This window comes from Sorex araneus, chromosome X, assembly GCF_027595985.1.
Source record: "Sorex araneus isolate mSorAra2 chromosome X, mSorAra2.pri, whole genome shotgun sequence".
NCBI lineage: Eukaryota > Metazoa > Chordata > Mammalia > Eulipotyphla > Soricidae > Sorex > Sorex araneus.
This window is the reverse complement of record NC_073313.1, coordinates 360,492,474-360,517,230: the sequence shown is the minus strand read 5'-3', so window position 1 is coordinate 360,517,230 and position 24,757 is coordinate 360,492,474. Positions and strand designations below refer to the sequence as shown.

General features: G+C 52.6%; 2 protein-coding genes across 4 annotated transcripts in view; one reads left to right on the top strand and one right to left on the bottom strand.

The window, feature by feature from the left end:
* Window positions 1–710: 710 nt before the first annotated feature.
* On the top strand, window positions 711–12,437 carry ADGRF3 (adhesion G protein-coupled receptor F3). Its single transcript, XM_055121356.1, has 13 exons — window positions 711–783; window positions 1,709–1,852; window positions 2,170–2,355; window positions 3,277–3,495; window positions 4,674–4,883; window positions 6,604–6,744; window positions 6,903–7,099; window positions 7,885–8,064; window positions 8,985–10,370; window positions 11,365–11,406; window positions 11,490–11,552; window positions 11,857–11,911; window positions 12,358–12,437. Exons 1-13 carry the CDS (start codon window positions 711–713, stop codon window positions 12,435–12,437), a joined length of 2,976 nt encoding a protein of 991 aa, XP_054977331.1.
* A 3,300-nt stretch (window positions 12,438–15,737) lies between these two features.
* HADHB (hydroxyacyl-CoA dehydrogenase trifunctional multienzyme complex subunit beta) overlaps window positions 15,738–24,757 on the bottom strand; it is a 35,256-nt gene continuing 26,236 nt past the window's right edge. For all 3 annotated transcript variants that reach the window (XM_004618914.2, XM_055120428.1, XM_055120429.1), the window contains exons 8-16: window positions 24,210–24,397; window positions 23,507–23,687; window positions 22,201–22,322; window positions 20,364–20,443; window positions 20,235–20,282; window positions 19,195–19,282; window positions 18,784–18,858; window positions 18,062–18,226; window positions 15,738–16,296 (exon numbers count right to left, since the gene is read on the bottom strand). In XM_004618914.2, the coding sequence (XP_004618971.1) occupies window positions 16,261–16,296; window positions 18,062–18,226; window positions 18,784–18,858; window positions 19,195–19,282; window positions 20,235–20,282; window positions 20,364–20,443; window positions 22,201–22,322; window positions 23,507–23,687; window positions 24,210–24,397 (983 nt within the window). In that variant the 3' untranslated portion in view covers window positions 15,738–16,260. The remainder of the gene's footprint in view (window positions 16,297–18,061; window positions 18,227–18,783; window positions 18,859–19,194; window positions 19,283–20,234; window positions 20,283–20,363; window positions 20,444–22,200; window positions 22,323–23,506; window positions 23,688–24,209; window positions 24,398–24,757) is intronic.

The following is a 24,757-nucleotide window of genomic DNA, read 5'->3' as shown; positions in this document are numbered from 1 at the left end:
TGGTGCCAACCTAGGGGGTTGGCATGCGCCCTAACCACTTGATTATCTCCTGCTTCCACCATGCCCCCTGTGATTGCTCCTTCTTTCTGTGGGGAGTCAGCCCTGGCTGTGCTCCGGAGTGACTCCTGGCAGAGCTTCGGGGACTGCGTGGGGTGCCGGGATTGAATCCAGATCAGCCGTGCAGGGCGAGTGCTTCCTGCTGCATCTCTCCCTTCCCTTAATTAGGAAAAGGACAGGGACCTTTGCAGGGACAGGAGAGTGTCTCAGTCTAGGGCCTTCCCTGCTGCTGTCCGAACCCCGACCTGGCTCTCCAAGCACTCTGGGGCACTCGCCGGACTCCCTGGACCAAGGTGTCCTCCCGTGCAGGAGAAACACCCAGTGGACCCCATCATGAGGACCCCGATCCCGCACCCCTGACACTGATCAGCTTCCTGGGAGATTCAGAGTGACCTTGATGGCCAGCTCCTGGACGGGGTGATGAACTAAGTCCCAGGTCTCTGGGACTCCAGAGTGCCTGGGGCCCAGGCTGGCCCTTCTCACCTGCACATTTGGGGGGCCACACCCTCACCAGCAGGCACATTTGACTCTGTCACTGGCTGCTGTGCTTCCTGTGCTCTCGGGGGCCCTGGTTCCCTTCCGCCCGGCCCCCATCTCCTGCAGGCAATTTGCATGGCGACACCGCAGAGGGCTGAGGGCTGCCGCGCTGAGCCATGCGGCCTCCGCTCCTGGCCCTGACCCTCGGGCTGCTGGGGTCGCTGCTTGCTGGAGCCTCCCCACCTGTGAGTAAGGCCAGTCCCCCAGGCCCACACGGGGCCTGTAAAGCGGAGAGGGGACCTTGGGGCTGAGCGGCAGCAGGGAGGGGGGAGAGAGGGACGGGAACGGCTGCTGTGGGCTCTGAGGACGGACCCACCTGACTGGGCTCGGGAGCACCCACAGGATCTTGTTTTCCAAGAGCCAGGCCTAGGGGCAGGGATAAAGTAAAGCGCGCTGACTCTCCGGGAGGGCCTGGGGCCTGGGGGCCCTGGAGGATCCTTGATACCCTCTGTAGCAGCTCCCCCTTCTGCCTCCCTGTGTGATTCCAGACCAGAGAGGACCATCACAGGGACCGGTCATCTCAGAGCAGCCAGGCCCCAAGGGAGGAGGGAGAAAGGCAGGGTGTGTGTGTGTGTATTTGTGTGTGAATGTGATTGTGAGTGTGTGTTTATGTATATGTGTGTAAATGTATGTATGTGTGAGTGTGTTGTGTGTATGTGTGTGATTGTATGTATGTGTATGTGCATGTGTGTGTATTGTGTGTTTGTGTGTATGTGTGTGAATGTGTGTACGTATGTATGTTTGTGAGTGTGTGTATGTGCGTGAGTGTGTTATGTGTGTGCTCTGTGTGTGTGTGTTTGTGTGTGAGCTCAGGCTTCTCCCATGTGCTCCATCCAGGGACAGGATGGAGGGGATCCGGACCAGCAGCTGGCCCCAGAGCACAGAGCAGGTGGGGACCGGAAAAAGGAGGGGACGCTGGGCGGGCTGGGTGGGAATTTGGGGAGAGGGAGGACTGGAGGCCTCTGTCCCTCATGGGTCTTTCACTTAGGGAACCTGTGGATAAAGGGGGGTGGTTGGGGGTGGGGGGGTAACTGGCCAGCGAGCACTGTGCGGGGAGGCTCTGCTCCAGCCCCCGCAGCGGCCTGTCCTCCCCGCTGTCCCTCTGCTCCTGCAGATGTGGTCCTGGCTTCAGTCTCCATCCAGCTGGACTTGGCGAGCGAGACCTGGCTGGCCGCCCTCTCTGGAGGCCTGACTCTGCCGGCTGCTGCCGGGGCCGCCTCCGCCCCCCGTGCGCTCACTGGCCTCCGCCTCACCACAGGTGCGGGGACAGGGGTGGGGGGACCCACTGACCTTCCGCGCCTCTCCCCACACCACCCTGCAACTTCCTCGCCTCCCCCCCAACAGCCCCTTCCTTCCTGCCAGCCCCCGCTACCTTCTGGTCAAGGGGTAGGTGGGATGTTTGGGGCGAGGGGGGCAGGCACAGCTTCCACCACCCACCCCCAGTCCAGAGGCCTTGATCCATCGTGATGACCTGGGCTGTGTGAGCCCCAGTCAAGGTGGGGAGGCCTTGGTGGGGGGCTTGGGGCTTGCTCCTCACTCCCCAGCCCACTCCTCCCCCTTGGGTTCCTGTCCCAGCGTGTCACACCAACAGGGAGGGGCGCACCTCCTGTGCCTGCCTCTCTGGGCACCAGTGGAACGCCAGGGCCTGCTCGCAGCACCCTCAGTGCCACCAGCGCTACCACCACCGCCAGCCGTGCACCTGCCTCATCCTCGGCCCCTCGGAAGCGGCGGAGGCCGGGTACTGCCAGCAGCTGCCGCCTGGTGAGGAGGGTGGGGAGCCTGAGCCCCTGGGCACCCCCAGTCCACCCCGCCTCAGCGCTTTTCCTCTCTGAGTCTGTGTCTGCTGGCTGGAGGGGGAAATGCCAGTCATGGGAACAGACACAGCATGAGCAGCCGGTGTTCCAGGTAGCCATGGAGAAGGAGAGTCCTCTGGGGCAAGAGATTCCAGGGGACGGGCCTGGGGGCGTGGGGCTGAGGGAGAGAGACCTCAGCGTACTGTAGCTCAGGCTTTGCCTACCTACAGGAGACCCAAGATCCATCCACGGGACAACATTGTCCCCTGAGCACAGCCAGCAGGGGGCTCCAAAGGAAAATATAATAATAAAATATAAAAATATAATAATAATAGGGGCTGGAGTGATAGCACAGCGGGGAGGGCATTTGCCTTGCATGCGGCCGACCCGGGTTTGATTCCCAGCATCCCATATGGTCCCCTGAGCACGGCCAGGGGTAATTCCTGAGTGCAGAGCCAGGAGTGACCCCTGAGCGTCGCTGGGTGTGACCCAAAAAGCAAAATAATAATAATAATAATAATAACAGAATAATAAAATAGAATAATAAAAGGAGTCAAAGAGATAGGACAGTAGGTTGGGCACTTGCCTTGCATGCAGCTTACCCGATTCGATCACATCCCACATGGTCACACAAGTTTGCCAGGACTGAGCCCTGAGTGCAGAGCCAGAAGGAAGTCCTGAGCACCAGGAGTGTTCTGAAAACCAAAAAATAATATAATATTATAAGATAATACAGTGCAATACAAAACAATACACACAATACAACACAACACAGTACAACACTTGCTCAGGTCCCCAGGGCGCCATAGAGTCCTCACTAATGGAGACGAAGCTGGGAGATGGGAGAAGGCATGAGCTTACCTCCTGGGCCCCCGTCTCTGCCCCACAGTCCCCGGAAATCTGAGCCTGGACTCCTCTCTGCCCCTGCCTGGCAGCACGCTGCACCTCACCCTGCTCACCACCCACCAGCCCTCCCACCTGAACTGGCTCCTGTGGCGCCCGGGACAGTCCAGCCCCACCCACCTGCATGCGGGGACCCGGGTGTCCCTGACCTCCAGCCGGGACCAGGTTGTCCTCAGCATCACTAACATCTCCCACCACTGGGCAGGTAATGACCTGCCTCCCGCCGCCGCACCCTCCTCTGCTTCCTCTGCGCCCTCCCTTCCTCCTCTGCCCTAGGACACCCCCTTCCTTTTGGGAGTCTATTTTGGGGGGTGCACATTGAGCGGTGTCCCAGGGCTACTTCCACCAGAGCATTGCTTGGATCGGGGGTGGGGGGTGGTCAAGGGGCCATGTAGTGTCCATGATAGAGCCGGGCCTCGGCCATGCAAGGTGGGAGCCCCCTGAGCTCCGCCTGGTCCCACCTCTCTCCTACCTCCCTCCCTTCCATCCTGCCTCCCTCCCTTCTTTCCCTCCCTCCCTTCCACCCTGCCCCCTCCCATCTTTCCCTCCCTCCCTTCCATCCTGCCTCCCTCCCTTCTTTCCCTCCCTCCCTTCCACCCTGCCTCCCTCCCTTCTTTCCCTCCCTCCCTTCCATCCTGCCTCCTTCCTTCCCCTCCCTCCATCCTTCCCTACCTCCCTTCCATCCTGCCTCCTTCCTTCCCCTCCCTCCATCCTTCCCTTCCTCCCTTCCATCCTGCCTCCCTCCACCCCCTCCCTCCATCCTTCCCCCCTCCTCTTCCTCCCTCCATCCTTCCCTCCATTCCTTCCTCCCTTCTTCTTCCCTTTTCTCTTGCCCTTTCCCTCGGCTCATTCCGAACAGTGGAAGGTATAGGGGTGTGAAGCTGAGACTGATGAGGCCAAGAAGGAGGGTTGGGTTCAGGGGACCGCATGAGGCTTCTCTTGGACAAGTGGCGGCCTGGTGAGAGACCCCTCTGGAGCAGCGACGTTCTCCTGGAGAACCTGTCAATAAAGTGGGGTCATTGGAGGGGCGCATGGCCCCCGTGGCAGGCTGCTCCAAAGGCCCAGGAGCCTCTTTCCCAGGGTCTCTCCGGCCCTCCAAGACCTTGTGGGGGCGGGCTGCCCCTTGCAGGGTGGAAGCATAGGCAAGCCCAGTGCCGCCACAGGCTGTGGGCACAGAGAATCACAGCGAATGAGAGTGTACAGGTGAGTACACGGGGGAACCAAAGAGTGTGTGCGCATGCGCGAACATGTGGGTCATTGTATGCGGGAACCGCAGCTGGTATGTGCGCATGTGTGGACGAGTGCACGCGGGAACCACAGTTGGCATGTGTGCACGTGTGTGGGTCCGTGCACACGGGAGCCGCAGCGGGTGTGTGCATGCAGGGGAGTACATGTGCACCTTTGAGGCCCAGGGATTCCAGTGGATGCTGCACCAGCGGGTGAAGGTGGCCTTGCAGGCGGCGGACGTCACTCAGCTCCCAGACCAGGTCTCCGTCTTCTGTGCCGCCTCCCCCGGCTTCCAGCTCCGCTGCTGCATCCCCAGCACCCAGCTGTCCTACACGGCCTCCTGGAGCCCCCAGGAGGGCAGCACAGGTAGGGCTGGGGTCAAAGGGGGGGGGCAGCCAGTCTCAGGCTCTGCCACCCCAAGAAGCAGAGGTAGCGCCTCAGCCTCGGGGTTCTGGGTTCAAGTCCAATCCTGCGTAGCCCGAAAGCAGTTCTTTCCCACGGTGGGCAGTACTGCCCAGGCTGGTGCAGTAACAATCCGGGGGGGGGGGGTGCAGGGGGCAGTTGGGAGGCACTTTGTCACTGTGATTTACACTGCGTCAGTGATGCGTCCAGCACCCACTCCCCTCCAGCCAGAGTGTCTCAGCCCCTCCCCACGCCCCCACCACGGTGAACTCAGCTCTGTAAACCAGTTCCGAAGCCGCTGCTCTGGGCCCTTTGTTACTCCCTTCTCTCTACCCCACACAGGAGAGAGGTCACTCTGTGTCCGTCCCTCCCTCCTCTGGCCAACCTCACTCAGCATGATGCTCTCCAGAGAGTGCAGAGCTCGGAGGAACCCCTGAGCAGTGTCGGGTGTGACCCCCAGAGCTAAACAATCCATGAGGTTTTAAAAAATCCACATAGCACAAATTGCATGATTTTTGTCTTTGCTAGTTTTGGGGGAGCCACATCTGAAGCTGCTCAGGGAACCATGTGGGATGCTGGGGATCAAACCCGGGTCAGCCACAGGCAAGGCACATGCCCTGTCCGCTGCACTATTGCTCTGGCCCCGGTTTTGCTTTTTTTTTTTTTCCCTTTACAACCAAGTAGTACCACATCAATTTATCCAGTCATCTGTTCTTGAACACCTGGGGGCGGGGTCATCTCTTTTGTCCATTCAAAACTCAAAATTCAAAAATTTCTGGGGCCAGAGCATTAATACAGTGGGTAGGGTGCTTGCCTTGCATGTGGCTGACCCAGGTTCGATCCTCAGCATCCCATATGGGATGTGGACTGCCAGAAATATTCCTGAGTGCAAAGCCAGGAGGAACCCTGAGCATTGCCAGGTATGACCCCCACCAAAAAGCAAAACAAAACAATCCCTGACATTGAAAACAGAAGGTGGATTTCTGGAGCAAGAGTCAGAGCGCAGAGGGCTGAGTGTAGGTTTGACCCCAGCACCACAGTGTACCCTAGCACCTCCAGGTGCTGTAACTGAGGGCATTCTAGAGCTGCCACGTGTGGTCCAAGTATCCCAGACCCCCCAAACACCAAAGGAAAGAGGAAAGCAGATTTCCAGAGGTGCTGAGTCATGATTTGTCTGGAAAGGGGACAGTTGACCACGTAAACTTAGGAACTTCAACTCTCCCACTTCTGCACCCAAGAAACAAGACGCGGGCGGGCACTGCCAGGACCCTGCAGGGTCACGACAGCATGTCTGGATTTGCTGTTGCACATTCAGAAACTTTCACTGTCATCACATCTTCTGCGACCCCCCCCCCGGTTCAGTTACGTGGTCCCTGAGGGCTGGTGACCCATAGCTGGAGAAGCTCAGGGCTACAGTTCTCCGCATGGCTTCCCGAGGGGTCTCTGTGAGGTGATTTGTGATAGTCCCAGGTGAGGAAGTGGGGGGAGGGGCTTTAAGTCCTGGGACTTCTTGGAAGCCCCCAAACTCTCTTTCCTTCCATGCCGACTTCTGCTCTCAATACACGCTCACACATGACTCAGCTCTCCTCTCTCTCCCCGCCGCACTTTGGAAGTTGCTGGCAAGGTTGAAGGAAGGGGCCCCGCATGCCTGCTGGGTCTATAAACGCCCCCTTCCCTCCCTCAGTCTCCTGGTTCAGCGCGCCGGGCTCCCGGTGCCTGGAGCTGGCCACCACACACTGCCCCGCAGCCGACACCACGTACACGTGTGTCCTGCAGAGCCCAGGACACACCCTCAGGATCCCCGTCTCTGTCAACATCATCCAGGGTACGTGAAGACTCAGGGGCCCACTAGCTCACCGTCACAGGCCTCCGGGGGGGTGGGGGGCTGCGCAGCCAGGCCAGCCTTGAGCCTCCGCTGGTTTCTGCCCGAGGAAAGGCTCGCGGACACGGCTCTGTCTTCTTTCCCCCCCAACCCCCCTCCAGATGGAGACATCACCTGCCCCGCCCACACCACCACTGTGGCCTGGAACGTCACCAAAGCTGGCCATGTGGCACAGGCCCCGTGTCCCATGCACAGGACAGGTCTGCTGAAGAGGGTCTGTGGGCCTGACGGGGCCTGGGGGCCTGTCAACGGCAGCTGCGTAGACTCGGGGCTCTTGGACCTACTTCGCAGAGCCTGGGTACAGCTCCGCCCTGCTCCCACGGCCACATGTCCACCCCTAGCTCTCACGCCCGAGTGTCCGCCCCTGGCTCCCATACCCACAGGTCCACTTGCATGTCCACCGATGACCCCCACACCCGCATGTCCACCCCCAGCCCCACACCCGCATGTCCGAATCCTCCAGTCCATTCCCGCATGTCCACCCGCCGCTCCACATCCGCATGTCCACACCCGCATGTCCACACCCGCATGTCCACACCCACATGTCCACACCTGCATGTCCACCCGCCGCTCCACATCCACATGTCCACACCCGCATGTCCACACCCGCATGTCCACACCCACATGTCCACACCTGCATGTCCACCCGCCGCTCCACACCCGCATGTCCACACCCGCATGTCCACACCCGCATGTCTACACCCGCATGCCCACTTGCATGTCCACCATCAGTTCCCACACTTGCCCGCCCATCCCCTCATGTCCACTTGCATGTCCACCAATGACTCCCACACCCACATGTCCACCCCTCCACTCCACACCCGCATGTCCACCCCCGGCCCCACACCCGTATGTCTCTCTCGGGGCTCGGTCTCACTGCAGCCCCCAGCCCCGAAGAGCTGGAGTCCTAGCTGGGAAGTGCATGCAGGGGGCCCACGTGCCCAGGGTGGGGAGGACAGGGCTTGGTCCCAGAAGCCCCGTGAGTGCACAGTCCCCTCTGCATTCCAGGGGTGTGGGGAGGGGAGGAAGGATCTGGCCTGGCCCGAGTGAGGACACTCCTGCCCCCTTCTGGTCACCTGCCAGCTGCTGCGGGCCGGCCAGGGCAGGCCTGCGGTGGATGTGCCGCAGCTGCTGGTGCAGCTGGAGGAGCAGGTGGGGGACGTGAGCTCGCCCTCTGACCTGCTGGTCCTGCTGGCCACCATGAAGAACCTGGCCAAGGCGGTGCGAGACGACAGACTGGAGCTTGACGGCGAGGCCCTGCAGGTGAGCCAGGGTGGGCAGTGAGGGGGGGGGGGGAGCGGCACTCACAACCCTGATGCACCCTGTGCAATCAGACACAGGTGGGGGCTGGAGCGATAGCACAGCGGGTAGGGCGTTGGCCTTGCACGCGGCCCGACCTGGGTTCGATTCCCAGCATCCCATATGGTCCCCTGAGCACCGCCAGGAGTGATTCCTGAGTGCAGAGCCAGGAGTAACCCCTGTGCATCGCCAGGTGTGACCCAAAAAGCAAAAAAAAAAAAAAAAAATCAGACACAGGTGTTGCTGGAGCCCAAAGTGTCCAGCTGGGCCCTGTCCCCTCTGCGTGCTCCCTGCTTTGCACGTGGCAGGTCCCGGGTTCATCCCCAGCACCTTGTAGCCCCTGAGCAATATAAAAAGGGGGAGCAGAGCGTGAACCCAGGAAGTGAGGCTCCTGAACAGCACGTGGCTAGTTCCAGTTTGATCCCTGGCACCGCGTCTGGTTCCCTGAGACCCACCAGGTGTCAGCCCTGAGCAATGCTGGGTGTGACCCCAAAATTAGGGGAAAAAAACACAGTGTGAGGGTGGGGTGGGGGCAATGCAGAGGAAAGGAAGTCTGTGTGATGCAAGGCCAGGTGTGCCCCAGACCACATTCTTTATCGGGGGGGTTTGGGGTCTATACCCGGTGGTGCTTATGAGGGTCGCTCCTGGCAGTGCTTGGGGCCTGTGCAATGCTGGAGGTGGCCTGCAAAGCTTGTGCTTGGCCCCTGAGCACCTCAGCCCGGAGCACTGTGTTCTTGCAGGTGGCCCCACTCCCCTCCCCCTGCACCTTTACCCCCTGGCCCGTTCTCCTCTCTCTTGCTCCCCAACCTTGTGGGGGGCCTGGGCTGGGGCACTCAGGGGCTCTCTGGGCCCAGTGCATGCTCAGGGCAGTGCTGGGTGTGCAGGCCGCCCTGAGAACCGCAGACCGGGTCCTCGACATGGACACCAGCGATCTGTGGGCTCCTGCTCAGGCCCAGAAGCCGGCGGCCACCTCAGACTTCCTGCTGGCACTGGAGACGCTGGCACGAAGCCTGTGCCCGCAGGACCACCCCCTCTCCCTCACCCTGCCCAACGTGCAGCTGCAGACCCAGCTTTTGGGATCCACGTTCCCCTCCGACTACAGAATGACCTTTGCCACCCAGCCTCCACTGCAGGCCCTAATTCCCGGGCACTCCCTGGCACCGCTGGGCCATAACGGAACCAACGTCAGTATCACCAGCCTGGTTCTGCGCAAGCTGGACCATCTTCTGCCTTCCCACTACGGCCCGGGGCTGGGGGACTCCCCCTCCACCACTCCCGGCCTGGTCCTCGCCGTCTCCATCATGGCTGGGGGGCAGGCCTACACCCAGGGAGAGATCCTGCTGGACTTTGGGGGCACAGAAAGCCCCACCCACTGTGTCTTCTGGGACTACAGCCTTTTCTGGGGCCAGGGGGGCTGGTCAGACGAAGGGTGCCAAGTGCAGGTGGCCGGGGCCCACCCGGCCAACGCTCAGTGTATCTGCGGGCACCTCACCGCCTTCTCCACCCTCATGTCCCGACACGGTGCCCCTGAAAGTGCCAGCCTGGAGCTGCTGACTCGGGTGGGCTTGGCGGCCTCCATCGTGGCGCTCCTGCTGTGCCTGGCTGTGTACAGGCTGGTGTGGAGGGCCGTGGTGCGGAACAAAGTGGCTTACCTGCGCCACACGGCGCTGGTGAACGTGGCCCTCTGCCTGCTGGCGGCCGACTCCTGCTTCCTGGGCACCTCGCTGCTGCCTCCGCGGCCCCGCAGCCCGCTGTGCCTGGCCACGGCCTTCCTCTGCCACTTCCTCTACCTGGCCACGTTCTTCTGGATGCTGGCGCAGGCGCTGATGATGGCCCACCAGCTGCTCTTCGTCTTCCGGCAGCTGTCCAGGCACCGCACGCTGTCCCTGATGGTGGCCCTCGGCTACCTGTGCCCCATGGGGCTGGCGGGGGCGGCCCTGGGCCTCTACCTGCCCCGGGACCAGTACCTGAGGGAGGGGGCCTGCTGGCTGAATGGGGAGGGCGGCGCGCTCTACACCTTCGTGGGCCCCGTGCTGGCCATCGTGGGCATCAACGGGCTGGTCCTCACCATGGCCGTGCTGAAACTGCTGCGGCCTTCGCTGTCTGAGGGGCCCCAGGCGGAGAGGCGCCAGGCGCTGCTGGGGGTGCTCAAGGCTCTGCTCATCCTCACGCCCATCTTCGGCCTCACGTGGGGCCTGGGCCTGGCCACCCTGTTGGAGGAAGTCTCCGCGGTCCCTCACTACATCTTCACCATCCTCAACACCTCCCAGGTGGGTGATCGGCGCCGGGTCCGTGTTGCCCTACCGGGGCCCCTTCCCCGGAGGAGGCAGGAGGATATCAGTGGGCCGGGTGGTGGGGTGGAGAGTGGGCTTGGGGGTGGCGGAAGCCGAGGTTCAGCCCCGGCTCCTCCGCAGACAGCCTGTCTCACTCTGGGCAAACCCCTCTGAGCCAGAGGCAGAGAGATCGACAGCAGGAAGGGCACTGGCCGGGCATGTGGTCAAGCCCAGATCAATCCCCGGCACCCCTGTGGGCCCCTGAGTGTGGCTGCCGCTGTGTGGTCACTGCACTGAAAAAAAGTCCTTGTTAAACTTTTCTTTCTTTCTTTCTTTCTTTCTTTCTTTCTTTCTTTCTTTCTTTCTTTCTTTCTTTCTTTCTTTCTTTCTTTCTTTCTTTCTTTCTTTCTTTTTCCCTCTTTCTTTCTTTTTCTTTCTTTCTTTCTTTCTTTCTTTCTTTCTTTCTTTCTTTCTTTCTTTCTTTCTTTCTTTCTTTCTTTCTTTCTTTCTTTCTTTCTTTCTTTCTTCCTTCCTTCCTTCCTTCCTTCCTTTCTTCCTTTCTTTCTTTCTTGGCGGGGGGGGGGGCGGATGTTGTGGGGCTGCATCTATCTGGTAGTGCTCAGGACTTACTCCCGGTTCTGCACTCACGGATCACACCTGGCAGGGCTCAGGGAACCATCTGTGAGGCCAGGATTGAACCCCGGCCGGTTGCCTGCAAAGCACATGCCTTGTACTCTCTCTCCAGCCCAATTTTTGCTTTTCTTAGCTGTAAAATAATACAGACAGGGCGGGGAATGGTCCTGCCCCAATCCCCTTGGACAGTAAGCGGAGCATGTGGCCAGGAGCCCAGGTACCAAGTGGTGGCTTAGTAAAGGAGGGCAGGGTGCACCCGCAGGACGGGGTTCAGACAACGCAGGCTGGACAAGGACACCCCTCGTTCTGAGCTGATGCTGCCTTCTACCACCTTCCCACCCCACACCCCTCTTTCCAGGGTGTCTTCATCTTACTGTTCGGCTGCCTCATGGACAAGAAGGTAAGGTGCCCCCCTGAGTCCGCCTGGCCACCGCTGCGGCAAGAGCTTCGGCCGCCATTGCCGGGCCGTTCCTCCTCCTGCAGGTCCAAGAGGCGCTTCTCAAACGCATCTTCCACTCCTCGGCCCCCAGCTCCACCATCTCCCTGGTGAGTGGCCTGGAGAAACTGTTCTGAGGCGATGGGGCTGGGGTGAAGGGCAGAACAAGCAGGTTCCAGGTCCCCTCCTGAATACGGTCTGCTCAGGGCGTCAGAGCCAGGGGCCTGGACCCCCCCTCACGGCCACCTCTAGGCAGTGCTTAGAGGACAGTGGGGACAGGTGGTGGGACAGGGGTGCCGGACTCGGCAGAGCTGACGCAGAGTCCCCGCAGCCAGCGGGAGGGCAGAGGAGCGTGGGGAAACGCCCCAAAGCCCTTCCGAGGGCTGACGGTAACGATGGCCTGCACCCCTCTAGGCCACCAGTGACACCGGCACCCCGAACACAGCAGGAGAAGAGGTGAACAGGCCAGGTGAGGGGAGTCTCAGGGGCAGGGGGAGGCACGGAGGGCGGCTCTGGGCGATGGGGCCCAGCCGGCAGGAGGCCCGACAGCCCTTTCCAGAGAAAACGCTTGAGAACTGGGCTGGGCCAGGTGGCAGCTCCCCCGGGGAAAGGCGGGGAGGGGGCGGAGGGGGGTGCCCAGGTCTCTCCAAGGGACTGGAGGCTGCATGCTAGCATCCGTCAGGAGGGACCAGGTCCAGGCTTCTGACCCTCCCACCTCAGGACAGACGTGCTGAGTTTCAGCTCCGTGAATTACACCTCTCTCTCTCTCTCTCTCTCTCTCTCTCTCTCTCTCTCTCTCTCTCTCTCTCTCTCTCTCTGTTTGCCTGTTTGTCTCTCAGCCCATCCATAACCACACCTGAACTCTTAGAGCAAGGATAGCCTGAAAAACTGGCTCCATCTTCCCTGGGAAACCAGCTGCCTTTGCTGTGGAAACAGCCAATGAGTTCTACAAGTTCAAAAGAATTAGAAGGAAAATCGACTCCACCTATTTCTGACACATCACAGCTTGGCTGACAGATATATCTGATAAAAAAAAAAAAGGGTTTGGTTTGAACTCCTCAGCAATTTCTACTTATTTCTTCTCCGGAGTGACGCAGAAAGGTTGCAGCTCTGACCCCCAAACATTGGAGGTGAAAGGCAGAATTTGGTTGGTTTCTCTACAAAGTTTAGGAAATGGTGGCATTATGCTTCTTTCTCCGTTTCTTTAATTTTTTAATTCACTGTCACTGTATTACTGTCATCCCGTTGCTCATCGATTTGCTTGAGCAGGCACCAAAGATGTGGCCCAAACCTTCCCCCACTGCAAAAGAAATCAATGTGGGCGGAAGCGATAGTCCAGCAGGTAGGGCATTTGCCTTGCACGCGGCCGACCCGGGTTCAATTCCCAGCATCCCATATGGTCCCCCGAGCACCGCCAGGAGTAATTCCTGAGTGCAGAGCCAGGAGTAACCCCTGTGCATTGCCAGGTGTGACCCCAAAAAGCAAAAAAAAAAAAAAAGAAAAAAAGAAATCAATAATGTAACAGAGAGAGTACATGGGTTAAGACACTTACCTTGCATGTGGTCAACCTAATCCCTGGAGTTGTGTGTAGTTCCTGAACCTGCCAGGAGCTATCCCTGAGCACAGAGCCAAGAGTAAGCCCTGAGCACAGTTGAGTGTAGCCCCAAAATCAAAATAAACAATATTAAATAAATAGAATTTTAAAATCAATAAAACATGCTTCATAGACATATATACAAAAACATCATTGCCTGGAGCACACTTGTAAGATCTGTGTAAAGTCATCAAGTAAAAATCAGTGCAAATATTTTCTCTGTGTGCAGATATTTGCTTTGTGCTAATTCACAAAGACAATGCTTCTTTTAGGGGGCGGAGGGGAGGGTTTGGGTCACACCCAGGGATGTTCAGGGGCTACTCCTGCTCTGCGCTCAGGGGTCACCCTGGCCATGCTCCGGGGAGCATATGCAGTGCCAGGGATCGGACCTGGGCCTCCTGTCTGCAAGGCAAGTGCTTTGCCCCGGGGCCTTCTCCAGCCCTGCCTCTGGCATGACTAAGTTGCTTGGGAGGCGGCCCTGAAAGTGAAGGCTGGGTCTGCCACGTCTCAGTAATACAGAGCCTCCCTTTTAGAAAAATCAGTTATGCGTGGCTTAATGATGGGGAAGGTTCTAAGAAACGCCTCAGCAGGCGTGTTTGATCACTGAGCAAACACGGAGTCTAATTACACACGGAGACGGGGCTGCCCACCACACAGAGGCTCCCTGGGACTCCGTCAGACATGGGGCCATCAAGGAAAGGTTAAGTGGCACAGGACTTTGGGAAACTGTGTTTGGTTACAAGTGCAAAGAATATGTGCTCGGACTCTGGGAACAGAAGGGGGTCCTGCTCCGGGTCACCTTCAGGAGAGACACACTGGGCCCAAGCCATTGCACATGGTCAGCGCCTGCTCTGCTGGTAAAAATGCAGCTCATTTTCAGTTTATTAATTAATTTATTATTATTATTATTATTATAATTAGGTATTTGGGCTACACTCAGTAATGCTGAGGGCTTACACCAGGTTTTGTATTCAGGAATCATTCCTGGCAGTTCTTGGGAAACCATATGGGATGCTGGGGATCGAATCCTGGTCAGCCACCTACAAGGCAAGAGCCCCACCCACTGTACTGTACTATCACTCCAGCCCCCTAAAGACACACTTAATTTTTTCCCTTCCACTGTTTGTTACAAGGGCTGGTATCACACACACACTCCTTTACTGAAGTGCTGCTGCGGGTCACGAGTCTAGTCACAGGCTCGGACATCATTCAAGTCGTGGCGCTTTCTGGGGGTCATGTGTTTTTGTGGTGCCTGACCTTGGTGGGGTGTGGAAATTGCTTCTGGTGCCGGGCATCGCAGAGAGCAGAGCTGCGGGACTGTGTGGCACATGCGGTGGCCACAGGGTTCGAACTCCCGGTCTCACGCTTGCCTGGTGAGTGCCTGAGCACTTGTGACCTAGGATTTTTTTTGTTTTGTGGTTGAGTTGTAGCAGTCTTGATATTCTCCTGGATACCAACCCCTTTTCAGATACATGACTTGAGTACTTTTTTCCGTTCCATGGGCACCCTTTTTAGTGTCCTTTGAGGACTTTCAAATTTTGGTAGACTTTAGTATTTTTTGGTTACCTAAGAAACCGAAAATCATGCAGCTTTCCCTACTTTCTTTTTTTTCCTTTTTGGGTCACACCTGGCGATGCACAGGGGTTCCTCCTGGCTCTGCACTCAGAAATTACCCCCTGAGCATTGCCAGGGATGCTGGGAACAGAACCCGGGTTGGCCGCGTAAAGGCAAACGCCCTACCCGCTATGCTATTTCTCCAGCCCCTCCCTAAATTCCTGAGAATATAATTTTTCCGATGTGGAAGCATCCTCCAAATCCTTGCTTGGGTGGCGCTGACACTTTCCTGATGGCAAATATTGGCTGTATTTTCTATTCTGCGAGAGCGTGGCTGTGCTGCTGCGGGTCCTATGCAGCCCTGGGACTCGTGTGCAAGTCTCCCGAGGAGCAGACAAGTGCGGGAGACCTGGGCCAGGACGATGTCTGATGCGGGAGATGAGCCCGTTTCCCAGCGTGCTCACAGCCTCGTGTTCTAGTCACACAGGCACCACAAAGATCCTAGAGCACCAATACTGCACATTCTGTCTTACTCATTCTGCCATTCTGGTAGATAGGAAACCTCATTAGGATTTTACTGTGCTTTTTCTCGATAACATCTTTTCAAGCATTTTTTTTATATTTCTTCTTCTGGAAAAATGCCTTTTGATAGCTCTTGCCCATTCTCTTCTAAGGTCTTTGATTGAGTAGGAATTCTTTACATATCCTGGATCCTTTCTAACATACCTATATTGTGTATCTCTTCAAAGGTCTATTTATAGCATGTAAGTATATATACCTGTATATTAGTGTCACACATACATCTTATCTGGATAGAATTCTACCTTCGTTCCATTTGTGTCTCATCCATTCTAGCATATAAAGAGCAAAACTTCTTATTTTAACATATGCAAATGCACAGGTCTTTCATGATGTATATTTCCCACCACCAATATACCAATATCCCTCCTGCCACCACCCCGCCCCCCAGCCTGCCTCTAAGTTTTCTCTCTCTCTCTCTCTCTCTCTCTGTCCCCCCTTCAACCCCTTTTGGGCATTATGGTTTGCAATACAGAAATACAGATACCGGGAGGCCATCGTGTTTGTTCCCCTACTCTTGCCTAAGCCAAGATCCTACCTTTTCCTTTTAATAAAAAATGAGACGGAGTTCTTCAATAGTTCTCCACTTTATTCAGGCTATTCAGCATGGCATTTACATATCTAAACATTTACTGTACGTTTTCAGTGCTGTTTAGACCAAGTTACCTTTTCATTTCATCATTAGGTTAATTTAGGCACGTTGGTTTGCTCTTTATAGCAAAAACAACTTCTCTTTAGGTCACAAATAAGACTGTGTGCGCTACAAAGATGGTTCCAGACCCCAGCCAACCTCCTCTCCAAACTCTCACACTCAAGTAGTCTTCAAAGAACAGAGACAAAGAACAATCGCTTAAGCTTAAGAGCTGAGTGAGACTCTGGTGACAAACAAATCCCTGAAAGAACAGTAAGCTGGGATTACTGAAAAGCTCAAACGCTGGTAACACTTAATTGCAAAGTATTTAATAGAAGGCCACAGGTTTTGCTTTCCTAAAGGAGTGCGGAAGGACACTTGGTAGCTGTCACTGAGTGACACTGAAGCGGAGCGCCGCTCTGAGTGCTGCTCCCAGCCTCCCGGTTCCCTCTTCTGGCACTTATTTTGGATAAGCTTCCACTATCATGGCGTGTCCCTGGAAAGGAAAAAAGTTCCATCAGAGAGAGAAAGGCAAGGTCCAGGCCAGTGCAGGGCAGAACTAAGGGTTCCATGCAGATTTTAGAATCTGATCTTGGTTTTTCTTGCCATTCACTTGCTGTGTTGTATTTTTTTCCCTTTTTGAGTCATACCTGGCGATGCTCAGGGGTTACTCCTGGCTTTGCACTCAGGAGTTATTCCTGGTGGTGCTCAGGGGACCAAATGGGATGGCTGGGATAGAACCTGACTTGGCTGCATACAAGACATAAATGCCCTACCTGCTTGCTGTACTATCGCTTCGGCCCCTGTGTGATATTTTTTAATGAAAAAAAAAATTTGTATTATGACATCATGATTTACAAAGCTGTTCATAATAGAGGGTCAGGCATACTATGATCCAACACCAATCCAGCCACCAGTGTCAACTTCTCCCTACCAGTGTTGTGTGACCTTGGTCAGTGTGAGTGTTTGCCCACTCAGAATGGCAATTTCCTCTATAAAGTGGGACTTGTGGGACCTACTTCATAGTGTATTTGTGGCCGTTCAATTAAATGATATGTATGTGTGCCAAGGATATACAGACACATACAAGATACATACAAGATATACACACAAGACAGAGTGTACCTTGTAGAGGCTGATTCTTAGTAGATGCTCTGTAGTAGCTTTGGTTAAAGTGAAAACCACAGGGGCCTCTGTGGCTATTGGAAAGTAACTACAACACAGTGATGCGTGCAGTCACCACGCAGTGCCGCTGTGCTATTTAGAGTCTGTGCTAGTTTCAACACTGGGGAACACTGGGCTGGAGTGACAGTACAGCTGGTACGGCGTGTGCCCCGCATGTGGCTAAAGGCAGGAGTCATGCTTTGCATGTGGGAGCCTCGGTTTGTTCTCTGGCAGGACCCCCTGAGCAGCACTCAGAATAAACCCCATACACACTAGGCACGGTCAAAACGGAAACATTTGCATGCATATGCACCCAAGTATTATGACTGCGATGGAGAAACTCGAGATGATTCTCGGTGCCTTCTGTAAGCACACAGTCCCGTTTATGGGAGAAGGCACATGCAGTGGTGCTCAGGAGTGGCCCCCAATGGTGCCCGAGTCACACCAGGCACAGCTGCATGCAAGGCTAAAGGCCTTCCTTTATGACCTTTCTGGCTCCTTAGCTTGCACTTAAACATCTTCCTTCCACGGTATCACCAGACGTTCAAGTTGTACTCTCTTTCCCCAAAATAAGCTCTTCTTTTTCTGGGTATTGTCATCAGTAATGAATTTTTCCGAGTTGGAGAGAGCTCAATTGACTGAGTACATGCTTTATATCCATAAGGCCTAGGGTTGGCCCCAGCACCACAATGCCCCCCAAGCAAACTAGGAGTCATCCCCAAATGCTGAGCTGGAAGTAATTCTTAAGCATGGCTGGGAGTGCCGTTTCCCCCATCCCCCCAAAAAAAAAACGTAGAATTTTTCAAGCTAAAATAAACCAGGCACTCTTGGATAAACTTGTTTTTGTTTCAAAGAAAATATCTTTCCACGGGCTGGAGCAATAGTACAGTGGGTAGGGTGTTTGCCTCGCATGTGGCTGACCCGGGTTCAATACCCAGCACTGCATCTACCTGAGCCCACCAGGAAAGATCCCTGAGCACAGAGCCAAGAGCCAAGAGTAAGACCTGAGCACCACTGGGTGTGTCCCAAAAACCAAAAAGAAAAAAAAATCTTTCTGGAAGCTTCTACAAAGCTTCTACAAAGCTGCTGAGACTCACCTGTCCTCCAGCGGCGCAGGCGGCCACCAAACCATACTGGCCTCCTTCCTTCCGTAATCTGTTGGCAGCTGCCATGACCAGCCGGCAACCTGTGGCTCCAAAAGGGTGTCCCAGGGACAGCGAGCCCCCCCAGTTGTTGAACTTGTCCAGGGGAGGCAGTCCAACCTGGGGCCACAGAGACGGACAGACACAGACGGATTTACTCAGTGAGCAGCTCCACCTTCCGGCCCGTGCCCCCATGAACACGCACCTCGCCTGCTTGTCCGTTTCTTTGCTGCACGTGTTCTCTCTTGAATGCAATTCCCCTCTTCCTCTCCCCTCACATCCTTCTAAATAAGTTTCAATAAAAACTAAACTGCTTCACTAACAAACCAAACCAAACCAAACCAAGTCAGGTTCAGCTTCTTAGGAGGAAATAGACTCTGAGGCATATAACTTACAATGCATCAAAAATTATTTTACCACAAAAAATTCTAGGTCAATTCTGAAAGCACAGAATTCATTTTTGTTTTCCTTTTCACTGAATTACAACCTAGAATTTTGTTTTTATTCATTTTCAAAAATTTCTAAGAACTATTTTCAGCAAAGAAACAGTATATTCAATGAAATGAAGATTTCTTCTTAAAAAGGCATTTTTCACCTTTCTACTTTTAGTAGAGGGTGACTAACCTCCAAATATTCAAATACTTAGAAACTCAAATATATTTTAACAAGAAATTCACCTTGGTTTTTCTTCCCATGTAGTTCTGTGCAAACCAGTCAGAATCCATTGCTTTGAAATTAGCCAAAATCTGACCCTAGAAGAGAAAATAAGTAAACATTCTAGGCTTCCTTTCAGACATGTTTGTCTAACTATTTTAAGTTTAATAAACCATTAAATCAATTTTTAGTGTAAATTTCCTTAAGAAATAATTAAGAATTTTTGAAAGACCTCTAATAGAGAACCTTTAAAAAGTATGTTTTTCAGGACAGAAAGATAGCTGAGGACAGAGTAGATACTTGGAAAGTAGGAGTACTGAGCAAGGAGCACTCCTTCACGCTAGTTTTACTCACATCCTGAGGCACGCCTTGCACCCCTTCTCCAACATAACCACAGATAATATTTTATAATTATAGTCTTCAAAATGACTTACTGAGAAAGCTTCATGAAATTCAAAAGCATCAATATCGTTCATTGTTAATCCTGCCTTTTCTAGGACTTTTGGAGTAGCATATGTTGGTCTAGAAGAAAAAATAAACAGTATGTTAAAACTTGAATACTGCTTCTTATTCTTCAAATTTAGCTTTATAATAGGTATTCCAGTGTATTCATTACTTCTGTCCTAACACGAAGTACTGGGGATAAAATAGTGACAGAACAGGGGTCGAAGCGACTGTACAGAGGGCAGGGCGCTTGCCTTTCACATGACCTGGATTCGATCCCCAGCATCCCTCAAGCACCACCAGGAGTCCCTGAGTGCAGAGCCAGTAGTAACCCCTGAGCATCACCAGGTGTGGCCCAGAAACAACAACAACAACAAAAAAGTGACAGAACAAACATGGTCTCTGCCCTAACAGAGTTCATCGTGTAGAATCAAAAGCAGATAATGAACAAGTAAACAATAAAAGAGAAGGCCAAACTCACATTACAGGTCAGTGTAGGAAAAGGGTCGGGCTAGTTGAAGGACACACCAGGGGCCAGTGACAGGGCAGATCTTAAATATTAGGAAGCTTTGATCAAGGCTATTATGGCAATTGTGTAACAGAATAAAAAAATGCTATGACAACTTTAAGGGGGAAAAATCAGAAAACAAATTTTTAGGGGCAAGAGCAACAGTACAGTGGGTAGGGCATTTGCTCTGCACGCAGCCCACCTGGGTTTGATCCCCAGGATCCCCTCATTCCTGAGCAAAGAGCCAGGAATAAGTCCAAGCACAGAGGGATGTGGCCCCAAAATAAACAAAAAGAAAAAATTTCAATTGAAAAAAGTTACATAAATTTTTTAAAAACACATACAGAAATAATGGAAAAGAATCTAAAACTATATATGTAACAACAACATAGAGGATCATTATTTAAAACAATTAACAGCAATTATGATCCTAGGATCCATAATGGGATTTCAAATCTGGGTGGCCAGTTTTGGCAATGAAATGCTTCTTGGTGCAATCCAAGGTCACACACCACTACCTACCCAAGCAAGAGTTGATCTTTCGGATCCTGAGACACATACACGAAATCCCTAGGAAAGTAAAGAGACGGGTTAAAATAATGATAATAAGACTAAAGCAAGCAGAGGCACCTGTGTGAATGTGTACTCTACCTTAAATAGGCCTTGGGTTTGTAACCCATTGCCAGAGCTTTCTCCTCGGACATAATCAGCATTGCTGATGCACCGTCAGTCTGAAACATGAGACAAAGCAATGTCGTGAACTTCTCTGGCCTGTCTGCAAACCTTCCACCATCTCTCTGCCCTGTTCCTGAATCTAGCCTGTAACACCAAGCTTGCATTTTGTGTATCCTTAAGTCTTACTTCACAGTCACAGATTCATCCTGGAGAAGAGTAAAGAGCTCTTTAGGGGCTGGAGCAATAGCACAGCGGGTAGGGTGTTTGCCTTGCACATGGCCGACCCGGGTTCGATTCCCAGCATCGCATATGGTTCCCTGAGCACCGCCAGGAGTAATCCCTATGCATCGCCAGGTATGACCCAAAAAGAAAAAAAAAAAAAAGAGCTCTTTAAAGAGCAGCCACAGCTACCAAAATGAACAGACACCTAATTTCAGAAATACCTGCTCATAAGAAGCTTAAACTAAGTGCATTGTTTGCAGTAGAGTATGAGGAACTTTAGACACTACACCATGCAAACCAATGGGAGAAGACAATCCATGTACTTTTCCCGACTGAAAAGGAAAAAGCCAAAGAGGAACCATTGTTTTTTAAAAAACAAGACAACCCCCCCAAAAAAAAAAAAACCCAAAACCTTCCTTTTAAAAGAAAATTCAAAACTACTTTGTAGCAGAATTTAACATTTTAAATAATTTCTAGTATTCTACCACATTTTATTAACTCATTAATTCTTCTTTTTTGGTTGGGGTGGGGGGCACCAGGGGTGCTCAGAGGGCTCAGCAGAACATATGTGGTGCCAGGGATCAAACATGGGCCAGGCACATGCAAGGCAAGTCCCTAAATCTTTGTACTCTCTCCAGTCAATAACTAATTCTTGAATACATTTAGCACTAACAATAGGATGACCATAAAATTTGAAAATACAGTTTACCAAACAGAAATGGTTTATGGCTATTACATTAGTAACCTGCCCAACTGACATGTCATTGTGAAAAATACAATGCTGTGAAGCATTAACACTTATCCAGAAATTAGTGCATCTGAGATATATCCTCTGGAGACCTGCATTTCTGACTTTCAAAGAAGGAACCTTTCTTTTCTTCTTCTTTTTTTTTGGGGGGGGGCACATCTAGGGGTGCTCAGGAGTTACTCTGTACTCAGGAATTAGTCCTGGCGGTGCTCAGGGTACCATATGAGATGTCAGGGATTGAACCCGGGTTGTCCACATACAAGGCAAACGCCCTTCCTGCTGTCCTATTGCTCCAGTCCTAAAGCACCTTTCTGCTACCTTGCCATGCTGTAGACCGCACCCATATTCACCTATGCTCCACCTGAGCAGTGCCAGGAGTAATTCCCGAGTGCAAAGCCACTCAGGAATGTGCACCAACCCAGCTTTTCCCCAGAAAGGCCAGCACACACAGACCGTTCCTTGATTTTTGCACCTGCTGCTTTTCCCCCTGGAATCTGTGTTTTATACTACCTGACTTGGCTTCTCTTCATCCTTCGTGATTAGCAGCAAAAGTGTTAACTTCTGAAAAGCTTCTTGGACCCCCTGCCTCTGCTGCCAATCACAGCGCTTGCACATGACATTACAACCATCTGTCCTGCTGCTCCTCGCAGCTGAGGAGAGGGAGTTTTTTGACTGCCTAAAGTGCCTGAAGAGAACAGCTTTTCATTCAGCATTATCTTTGTAATGACTATCTATATTTTTAAACCTCTATTCAAAACGCACATGCATAGGTCTATTTAGGCTTTTCTACTCTGCACATAAACCCGTCAGCCACTAGCAGACCCGCAGAGCACGCATAGTCACCAGGAAAGAAGAGTTGGCAGCTGTCACGGTGCCATAGGGCTTGATGAATGCAGGCTTGAGTTTGGCCATCTGCTCCAGGGAGGAAGGGCGAATGCCATTATCTTTGGTTACTGTGTCCTTGCCTGTAAATATATGAACCTTTTAACTCAAAGGAACTTTATATATTTTCTCTTGAAAAGCATGTCTGACAAATTACAAGCACAAACAAAATACAAGTCATACCTAGTCACGAAAAAAGAAGTCTCTTAACAGATATCAAGATAGCATTAAATTTAAAACCTACTTCTAAAGATCTTTGGGAAATAATATACATGCATACAATATACATACGTATATGCATACTCAGATGTATACATACACACATACTCAGATGTATACATATATTAGACACATTACATGCGTTTACACTCTCTCAGTTTTGCTCAGGGGATGATACAGTACTAGGGGACTGAATCTGTCTCCTGCATGCAGTGTGCTCCACCCCTCCTCCCCAGCTCCTCCTAGCCTATTTTCTTAAGGTACTCATCCACAATTTGCTACTTGATACAAGAGTCCTGTGAATAGAAAAAAAAAATAAGTAGATATACAGACAGGCAAATATATAAAGATGGTCTAAACAGGGACCTTTAAAAGAGTTTTCCTGAGGCTGGAGAGATAGTACAGCAGGTAGCTGTTTGCCTTGTATGCAGCCAACTCAGGTTAGATCTCTGGCATCCCATAGGGTCCCCTGAGCACTACCAGGAGTAATTCCTTAGTACAGAGCCAGGAGTGTGACCCCAAAGAAGGAAAAACAAAGTTTTCTTATGGGGTCTGGGATGTAGCTCGGTAGCAGAGTGCTTGTTTGCCTTGCATGTGTGAGGTCCTGGGTTTGATGCCCAGCTTGATGAAACCCAGGTCAGCCATGTGCCAGACAAGAGCCCTACCCACTGTACTCTCTCCTCAGCTCCTCTAATCAAAAACTTCTCTTTTAAAAATATACACTATTAGATCATAAATTGAAACTTGCGCCCATGTAAATGCTGAGGGGCTGGAGAGAGAGCACAGCGGAAAGCAGCTTGCCTTGCACATGGCCAACCTGGGTTCAAACCCCTGCAGCCCCTAAGCATCATCAGGAGCCAGGCGTCAGCCCTGAGCACCACCAGATGTGCACCCTTCCCCTTCCACGCTCTCCCCCCAAGAAAAAGAAGATGACTATGTATCTCAGAGAAAGAAACAAGATACTTATCGATAAAGACATTTGGAGATTTGAAATATGCGAGCAATTCAGAATCGCCTAGCAGACCCCTGGAAGCAGGCTGAGCTTTACCTGGCACTTTGAAGGGCACAACATCAGAAAGGAGCCCCTCGTCCTGCGCCTTCTTGGCCAGGCTGTGCGAGCGCAGCGCATACTCATCCTGCTCCGTTCGCGTGACGGAAAAGGCAGCAGCCAGGCGGTCTGCAGAGTGGCCCATGGTCTCATTGGTGGAGAACTCGGCTACTGCAGGGAGCTGGGGAAAGACACACGGGCCTGAGAGGCCTGCTACCAGGACCAGGCACTGCTCAGCCCTAACAGGAACTACACAGTGCTCACCGGGGGCGTCTCTTAGCTATCGTGATGAAGCCGCGGGGCATCTGCAGAGTGGGCTTACAAATCCATTTTTTTTTCTTTTTCTGGTTTTTGAGCCACATCCAACAATGTTCAGAGGTTACTCCTGGCATTATACTCAGGAATTACTCCTGACAGTGCTCGGGGGGCCCATTTGGGATGTCAGGGATAAAACCAGGGTCAGTGTCATGCAAGGTAAGTCCCCTACCTGCTATACTTTCGCTCCAGCCCGCAAATTCAAATTTTCTAACTACTGGTCTCTTCTTTCATCTCAATCAAATAATCAGCTAGCAGAACACTATACTACTCAAACAAGATCTACAACAAGTAAAGTGAACTGGATCCACACTCTCTCACATTTTCCATCTCTGTAGTGGGATGCTTTAAAAACATAGGTGTTCATACAAAACTTTGCAAACCTTACCTCAGGTGACAGGAAATTCAATCTGAACTTTGAGAGCAAAGACAATCGCTGACCCAGAGTCTTGGCTTTATTGAGATCAAGCAACATTTTCCTCATTTTCCGTGAATGACGGATAGGAACATCAGACATTAACTCTACACCACCTGCCACAATCACGTCACACTGTCCAGAAGCAATCAATCCCACACCTACAGGGTACACATGAGAAGTATGTGAATGTCTTTTGCAGAAAATAGGAAAACATTGGTTAACTGAAGCATCTTGATTCAATGTTAGTGATATGAGCGTTGTATAACAACTGTGATTAAGCTTTTCACCTTCTCAAAGGGATTAAGTTTATGGGGGTGCTAGAACCCAATCCAGGACCTTCTACATACAGGACATGCACAATGAGCTAAATCCCCAGTCCCTGATTTTTTTTTTTTAAATATCTATTTTAAAAAGTCACAAACTCAAGAACACCAGGATTAATTTAGGCTGTATACACATATAGCCTCTGCAGATATCCACTGGACCAAATTTCAAACAGATCATATTCTAAACCAAAA